The sequence below is a fragment of the Theropithecus gelada genome, chromosome 5, assembly GCF_003255815.1.
Source record: "Theropithecus gelada isolate Dixy chromosome 5, Tgel_1.0, whole genome shotgun sequence".
In the NCBI taxonomy this organism is placed as follows: Eukaryota; Metazoa; Chordata; class Mammalia; order Primates; family Cercopithecidae; genus Theropithecus; species Theropithecus gelada.
In genome coordinates this window covers 71,651,694-71,660,324 of record NC_037672.1, presented here as the reverse complement: position 1 = coordinate 71,660,324, position 8,631 = coordinate 71,651,694, and the positions used below count along the sequence as shown (strand labels likewise).

The 8,631-nt window shown below is 36.7% G+C and overlaps 1 protein-coding gene across 1 annotated transcript; it reads left to right on the top strand.

The window, feature by feature from the left end:
• Positions 1 to 364: 364 nt before the first annotated feature.
• On the top strand, positions 365 to 5,772 carry SMR3B (submaxillary gland androgen regulated protein 3B). The gene is given in 2 exon segments (XM_025385898.1): positions 365 to 418; positions 5,196 to 5,772. Coding segments are annotated over 2 exon segments (240 nt in total). The 3' UTR covers positions 5,382 to 5,772.
• Positions 5,773 to 8,631: the final 2,859 nt, after the last annotated feature.

The window sequence follows — 8,631 nt, the reverse complement described above, 5'->3', positions numbered from 1 at the left end:
AATAAGTATACATTTTAAGGTAGTTACTTCTAAGGGAAAAACCTTAATTATAAAAACTTCTATTGCTCAGAACAATTTATGAACAACTCTTTTGCATTATCCCAAGGATCAGTTTACAAGTCAAAAATAAAAACTACTTCCACTATTTTGAAGTCAAATTTTATAAGTCTACTAATATTGCCCCACAGTAACACTGAATTCAAAATAATGTTAGGCAAATTCCCTGAAAATGCTATAGTAGGATATTTGTATTACATTATATCCAAATGTTGAGACATTTTAAATACTACTTTTTAATTTAAAAAAAAAAAAAAACAATCATACTGATCACCTATTGTGCTTACTTTCAGAGGCAACCGAAAGGATGAAATCACTGACTTGGATCTTAGGCCTTTGGGCTCTTGCAGCGTGTTTCACAGTAAGTATCATTAATCACGGTCACACATCTTTACACTTTTCTCATTAACTATTATTTCAGATTTCTTTTTACGTTAATGATGTTACCTTTCCATCAATGGTTATTAACCATTGATGAAACACTGTTTAGGACTTAAATTTAAATTTAAAATCTAATTTAAATAGCCACACATGTCTGATGGCTGCCATACTGGACAGTTCAAGTCTGTAATATCAGACTGCATTAAACAGATACGTATAAATGTAAGTCCCCATACTCTAGTCGGTGACACAGTAGGTAAAACTCTATAAAAATAAATAATTAAAATAGAACTGTTTTTCCCAGCATGTAGTTTATGGATCATTTACACCAGAGTCACCTAACTCACTTATTAAAAATGTAGTAAAGACCTCATCCAAGCCTCAATAAGAGTATCACATAATGGGAAAGATGCATTTTACCAAGGATCTACAAGTATCTTTGCATGCTAAATTTTGAGAGAATGCTAAGCATTTATATATAAACAACTACTTTATATACAAAACCAGGTTAAAGACAAATGAGATACTAAATATCATACAAAATTACAAAAACGTTTTTAAAACACACGTATTTCAAAGTAGTAGAATCATACTTGATTTCAAAGTAGTGTTAGATTAATTCTAGGGACAGAAAGAGAAGATTAATTCCAGGGTAATTTCCACCAAAGTACTATAAAATCTACTATATCAAATGGAAAAATATGAAGCCATTTTTTTTAGATTATGACTTCCACAAATCAAGCAACATAAAATTACATCATTGTGAAACATGAATCATAAAATAATTCCTCTTTCATCTACTTTCAAAAAGGAACAAAAGCAGGAAATTCTCAGGTTGCTGAGGTAGTCTGACCTTCGCTAAATTACTGAGAGCATTATATATTGACATAATTTTTAATAAACCAATAAAATATATTGACATATTTAAGGCAATATCTTAATGACTTGATTATAAAGCTGATTTTCAATATTTTTATGCCTTCAGAATACAAAAGAAAAACATTTTATAATTTCAAAGTATCAGGTTTTTGTTATATAAAATTTTTTTATAAGATTAATTTGAAAAAGATAGCTTTCTGGGCAGGCGCAGTGGCTCATGCCTGCAATCCCAGAACTTTGGGATGCCAAGGCGGGCGGTAACTTGAGGTTAGGGGTTCAAGGCCAGCCTGGCCAACATGGTGAAACACTGTCTCTACTAAAATTACAAAAATTAGCCAGGTGTGGTGACATGCACCTGTAATTCCAGCTACTCCAGAGGCTAAGGCAGGAGAATCGCTTGAACCCGCGAGGCAGAAGTTGCAGGGAGCCAAGCGAGCCACTGCACTCCAGCCTGGGTGACAGAGTGAGGCTCTATCTCAAAAAAACAAAAAAAAGAAAAAAGAAAAAGATAGTTATCTGATAGCATAAGCAGTATAAATAGATATAAACCTTTCCCCCAACTTAATTATATGAGATTCATGATGATTGATAATTATCGAATGTTGGAAATGTGAAGGGTAGCATGTCATTTACATGTGTGTGTATATGTACACACACACACACATAAATAAAGCAAGTCTAACTACTATTAGTCCCATTAAAATACAAATAAATTTAGGTTCAAAGTATCCATGTCTTAGACGTACTGTTCCTAAACAAAGTAATGTAGGAGATTAGTGTCAATTATAGCCCTTTGAGAGAGTAGTGTTTCTTCTTAACATAGTATTTTCATCATTTTTCTGAGTTTATTACCTTTAGAAAGTTGTGGAAAGGGAGCTAATCAATGTGATTGGGTATATTTATCACAAATATTTTTCATTACTTAATATTAAGATCAATATCAGAATATCTTTAGGAGGCAAAGATACTTTCAGCTAATTTTTTAATTGTTTTGACAATAAAAGTGAACGGAGTATTTTCCCACACTAAGGATTTGTTTCCTTGACAATTAAAAATCAAGTCCTGGACTTCCATACATCCTAACTAGTCTTTGGTTTGGCAGCACTTGGGTCAAATGCCCTGCATAATACCACAGAATGTCATCAGCTAGAAAAGACAAACACGAGGCCGGTTCCACAGAAGTGCCTTGGCATTTTTCATTTGTTGTATTAGTGATCCTAATAAAACTTTTACTCGCACATTAAGGACAGAAGCTAGGTTGAAGAGCAAATGGGAATTGAGAAGTGGAGTTGGCAAATCTAGAATACCCTTTCATAGAGCTTCACTTTGCAGGAAAGATGTGACAAGAAAATCAATGACAACAAGGGTACCAGTGGTTGAAACTGAACCTTTTATAAGCAGGGAAATAATAAAACTTGATATTTCTTTTGCAAATGATCTATTTAAACTTTCTGTATATTTTAGGTGAAAGGGTAAGAGTAGAATCAAACAGTCAAATCAAGGTGTCATTACAGTAACTTGGGTAAAAACAAATGACTTAGGTTAGAGTGGAAGTAAGAGAAATGATAAGAAGTGGTTAGAATTAGAATTCAGGAAGGGAGATGCAAAACCAGTAGGATTGTGGGGAAGAAGTGTGAGTTGAACATAAATGGTAGTTGTTTTCTGAAGAAAATGAGTCAGTTTATAATTCCTGTCATTTAACTGTCTCAATTTCCTCAGAAAACAAATTCCAATATTATACTTACAAGAAGTAAAGGGAAGACTGACAGAGCCAAGTCCCTGAGAAGACACTTCTAAAGAAAGAGAAAATTCCTAGCTATCAGTGACTCCATGGTTGTGTGGCCAGTAAATCAGGGAAGTTCATTTCTAATTGCCTGAAATATCTTGGTGAAGCAGGAGAAAAGCCACTTTGGTGGGGGTAGATGAGAGCTCAGGATGAGGTGGAGAATGTTGATAAAACTGGCATCAACTTGGAAAATTACAGGCTTCTGGGGAAGTGGGAAGAGATAATGTAAGATAAGACACTCAAAAAAGGATTTCAGACAGCACTGAAGGACGTTAACTCTGATGGTATAGTGCTGGTGACATCCTCTAGCATTGTTAAGAACCTGGCATTAGGAATCCAGGACAGGGATGCTTTACTGTAATAGTAAAGTTTAGGATTAGCAAGGGTAATGGCCAAATAGGTGAAGGGACTGAGAACCACAGGAAGTGAATGTAGTTTTGTGTCCAAAAAAAGCATCTGCTCCAAGCAACCTGGACTTCTTGCCATCAGTAGAGTGGAACTTCATTCTTACCCCAGAGCATTTGTGTATTTTCATTCTATTTGGCATGTTTCCTCCTTATTTTATATTCTTTAAGCCTCTTTTCAAATGACTTCTTCTCACTAGAAAAATCCTTCATCATTTTCCTATCCAGAACTGATTGCTTTAACTACCTAATATATTTGTTCCTTGCACTACTTTCCAGCTTTTGTATGTTAATTTTTTTTAATGGAGACAGAATCTTGCTACGTTGTCCAGGTTGACCTTGAACTGCTGGCCTCAAGCAATCCACCCACCTCAGCCTCCCAAAGTGCTGGGATTACAGGCATGAATCACCATGCCCAGTCTCAGCTATTTTTATTTCTAAAAATTGTGCTGTATGTATACCATACTTGAGCCAATCTTCGCTCTAAGCATTTTACAGGTAATATTTCAGAACAAAAATCTGACGATAACCACAGGAGGTGGATCCTTTTATTAATGTCATTTTTCTGACAAGAAAAAGAGACTCAAAAAGTATTCCACACTCACCCAACCTCTATGTGCCAGAAGCGGAACTCAAACCCTCGCATGAAACCCCACAGACTCATTCCACTCATTTCACTTCCCTTTAAATCATATTTATCCTCCCTTGTATTGTAACTCCTCTGCCTGCAGATTCATAGAAGATCTGTTTGTAACCCTGGCTCCCCACCACAGCTCCTACATTAGCTCATTGCACAAAGTAGGTGTTCATGATATTTTTCACAATTTATTAATGTTCAAAGTCTGAACAGCCCTGAACTCTTAAATTAGACGTAAAAAGACATTTTTCTCATCCTGAAAGGGCATTTATTTCCACTTACAATTTATTTAAATGACAGATTCGACTAAAGGCAAAGGGTAAGATTTTTGCTCATTATATAAATATATATATATGTATATATTTTTAGTCAACACTATCCCTGCTTTCATAGACAGCCTAGGTAATCAGAAAGCAAAAGAGAAACTTTTTTTCTTTGATAATAGACTTTCAGACTATGTGACTTAGACACAATGTAATGATTTTCTTTTGCTGCATAACAAACTACCACCAATTAGTAGCATTAAAAACTCATAAATATCTCAGTTTCTTTGGCCATAACTCTGAATTTGGCTAGTTGGCTTCTCTGCTCAGAGTCTCACAAGGCTGAAAAGGTGTGTCCACTGCTGTATTTTTTTTTTCTGCAGCTCAGCGTCCTTTTTAAAGCTTGTATGGTTATTGGCAGGATTCAGTCCCTTGGTTATTGGGCTGAAGCCCCTACTTTCGTGCTGCTTGTGAGCCAGGGGCCACTCTCAGCTCCTATAGCGGGTCTACCATGTACCTCCACGTGGCCCTCCCCACAACATGGCATCTTGATTCAAAGCACAGAGAAAAGCATTCACTGCAGCCTCAAATCTCTCTGATTTCTTCTGTCTCTGACATTGTAGAACCTTTTTTAAAAGAGCTCACCTGATAAGGTCAGGCCAGCATGTGCCAGCAGGGAGTAGAAATCTTGGGGCCATCTTACAGTTCTGCTTACCATAGAAAGCATTCACCCTTATATTTAACTGTCAAATAGGTGAATTAAAATTATTTACTTCTTTTTTCCACAGCCTGGTGAGAGTCAGAGAGGCCCCAGGTGACCATATCCACCTGGACCACCAGCACCTCCTCCACCTTTTGGCCCAGGATTTGTTCCACCACCTCCTCCTGCACCCTATGGCCCAAGGAGAATTCCACCACCCCCTCCCCAACCCTATGGTCCAGGGAGATTTCCACCACCCCCTCCTCAACCCTAAGGTCCACCACTCCATCCTGATGGCCCAGGTTATCCACAGCCTCCTTCCCAACAAAGACCCTATCCACCTGGACCTCCATTTTTCCTGGTAAATTCTCCAGCTGATCCTACCCTCCCTACTCCTGCACCCCAAATATGAACAACTGCAGCAGGTGCCACCACCACCACAAAAGACACCACTACCCTCATAACTACTGCTTCTACTACCCAAAATATGAATTCCAACACTGCTTCCAGAAGACTTTTGTGTAAAATCGCTTCCATTTTTGAATGAGAATGAAAAATTCCAAAAGTGCTGAGCTTTAGGGAGAAATAATCTTAGAAAGAAATTGTAGAAAAACCCTATGCAAACATAACATTTATACCAATGAGGTGAAAAAAAAGAATTGAGCATCAATATGAAGTCTCCACTGTTGTCATCAGAGCAACATTTTTCCCCCAGTTATGTCACCTAAATGAATATTAGTGCTGCCAGAAGGCTAGTCTTGTCCCATGAGGCCAAAGAGTAATTAAGGAAAAATGAAATGAGACACTTGAACTTGAAACTTAAGATTATGAAGTAGGAAGAGTAAGGAGCAGGATTCTCTCTTCAGTATGGCAACCCATCATACAATTACAAAGCCCAAAAGATGTTAATAGATACTAAAATGAAAGAATCTTAGCCCTCACCATGGCCTGCCCCCTGAAAACTCCTGAGTTCCATGTAATCATTGCTTATAAATAATTGCAAAGAAGAAACACCATTTAGCAAATCTAAATATCTGAGATGTGAAGCACAAGTCTTAGAATTTGATTGGAAAAATCATTTTCTAAGCTAAGACAGAGATAGGAGATGGTTTCAGATACCAATAAGAAGAGGCTGATGGCTAAGATTTCCAAGTTTCTTCTGCTTCTAATTATTAGTTGATGTTTTAATCAGAAGTATTATGATATGACTATTTAGGAAATGGCCTCATGATGTCATGAGAGCTTTATCTTTCCATGTTTGACTTTTTCCTTCAGGACACTTAACTTCCCACATTGCCATCAAACACTTATAAATTAAATCTCAAGATACCTAAAGTAAGCAAAAATGTTTATATGTGCTCAGTGCTTTCTTCACCCCCACCCCAGAGACAAGGTCTCACTCTCATCTCCCAGGCTGGAGTACAGTGGCGCAATCACAGCTCACTGCAGCCACGACTTCCCTGGCCCAGGGGTTTCCACTTCAGCTTCCTAACTGGGACTTCCTGGCTAATTTTTTTGTAGTTTTAGCAGAGATGGGGTTTTGCTATGTTGCCCAGGCTTCTCTTTCACTTTTGAGAATCTACCAGGGTACAGGGACAGTTTTAGTAGCACAATAACAGCAATATTGAAGGTAGTCAAAGGAACTGTCCTCATGGAGCTTCTATCTAGTGAGAAATAAAAAAAGTAGACACATGTCAATAAAATGTAAGAAGTGAGAGCGCTTTGAAAAATGATAAATAACAAGTAGGGAGACACCAAGTAGTGGTGACTGACTTTTATGTGAGATAATCAGGGAGAAGCTCTCTGATGAAGTGATATTTGAGGAATGACTTTAAGAATGTTAAGAAGTAAGGTACTAAATGACCTAGAGAAAACATGTTCAAGGCAAAAGAGATCAACCATGTAAAGATCTGAAGCAGCAATGGATTTTGTGTATGAAAAGAGCCAACAAATGTTAATGTGGTTCACACTCAGAAAAGAGGAGAGTGGAAGGAGATGATATGAAGAAGGCAGAGAAAAAACACAATGTAAAGAGATTTGGATTTTGAACTTTATTCTACGTGTGATGGGAAGTCATTGCAACTTTAAATGAAGAAATAGCATTATGTGATTAAAATTTTCAAAACTTCATCAGTCTGGCTGTTCTATGGATAGAAAACTGTTAGAAAAGCAAGAGTGGTGGCTATTTCGGGAGTCCTGATTAGAGAAGAGGTGCATTAGACGAGGCAAAGATCAACGGAGATGGAGAGAAGTGGTCAGTTGCAGGGTACAGCTGAAAAAAAAATTCAATGAAGTGTGGAATATTGGGTTTGAAGGAAAGTGTATAATCTAGAAATATCTCTGATAATATTGGCCTAAGCAACTATGTGAATAGTGATGTCATTTAGTAAGTTAGGAAACATTGGGAAAAGATCAGGGTGTAAGGGTGTGGAATATCATGAATTTCAGAACGTGTTAAGGTTGTATTATCCATTTACCTTCTGTATTATTGTACTGCTATCATATCATATTATCACAAACTTAGAAGCAGAAAATAACACAAATTTATTATCTCACTATTCTACAGATAGAATTCCAGGTAATAATATGGCTCAGATAGTTCCTCTGCTTAGGGTCTTGCCAGGTTACAATCAAGGTATTAGTAAGGCTGCATACCTTTTTGCAGGCTTTAAGGAAAAATCTGTTTTGAGGCCCATTTATCTCTTCTATATATCTATTCTTTCTGACTCTTGTTTGGTTATATCTCTCTGACTCCAACCAGAAGAATATATATATATATGTTTTTAAGAAAAATATTCATTCTTTGATTATTTAATAAAAGTGAGACTAGAGAAGACATGAAGTTTAATGCTTTGATTTTAAAAATTGGAGGCAATTCAATTGCTGGTAATGACAATGTTACCATGAAAAAGGTTAGGATAAAATAAAATAATGTTGGCTTTTCAAATCCAAATGTTGGAAGTAAGGAGGGAACTGGGAGGCCATGGATTGGATGAATCATTTATAGGGATGTTGAAGTCATCAAACCTGATGAATAAAGGGAGAAGACAGTGACTAAAGTGATAAAGTCTGTCAAAATTCCCAATAGTGGCTGAGCAGGAAGAAATTACTCCAATAAACAATAACAGTGAAGAAGTATGGCTTTTTTAAAGACTCTTCAAAGTTGCAATGATAGAAAAGAGATGAGATCTAGAAATAGCAATGAAAGAAAGGTCATCTACCTGATCTTGGTGTTGCTATATCCATATTATTTGTAATGGGCAGTGATGGATGATATCACAGTATAACATAACCCTCAGAAGGCCTCTATGTTACCATTGTTTCCTTATCATCAATCCAATAACTGTGAAATTAAATCTCCTTCTAATTTAAAAAAAAAAAAAAAAAAAGAAGGCTGCTGTTATGACATAAGTGTTACAAAGCAGTGCTATCGGTAAATGAAATAAGGAGTACCTAAACAGAAACAAGTTGCTCTGAATTACTCAGCAAGGTCTTGTGTACTAGGCTGACATTTGGTGATGGGA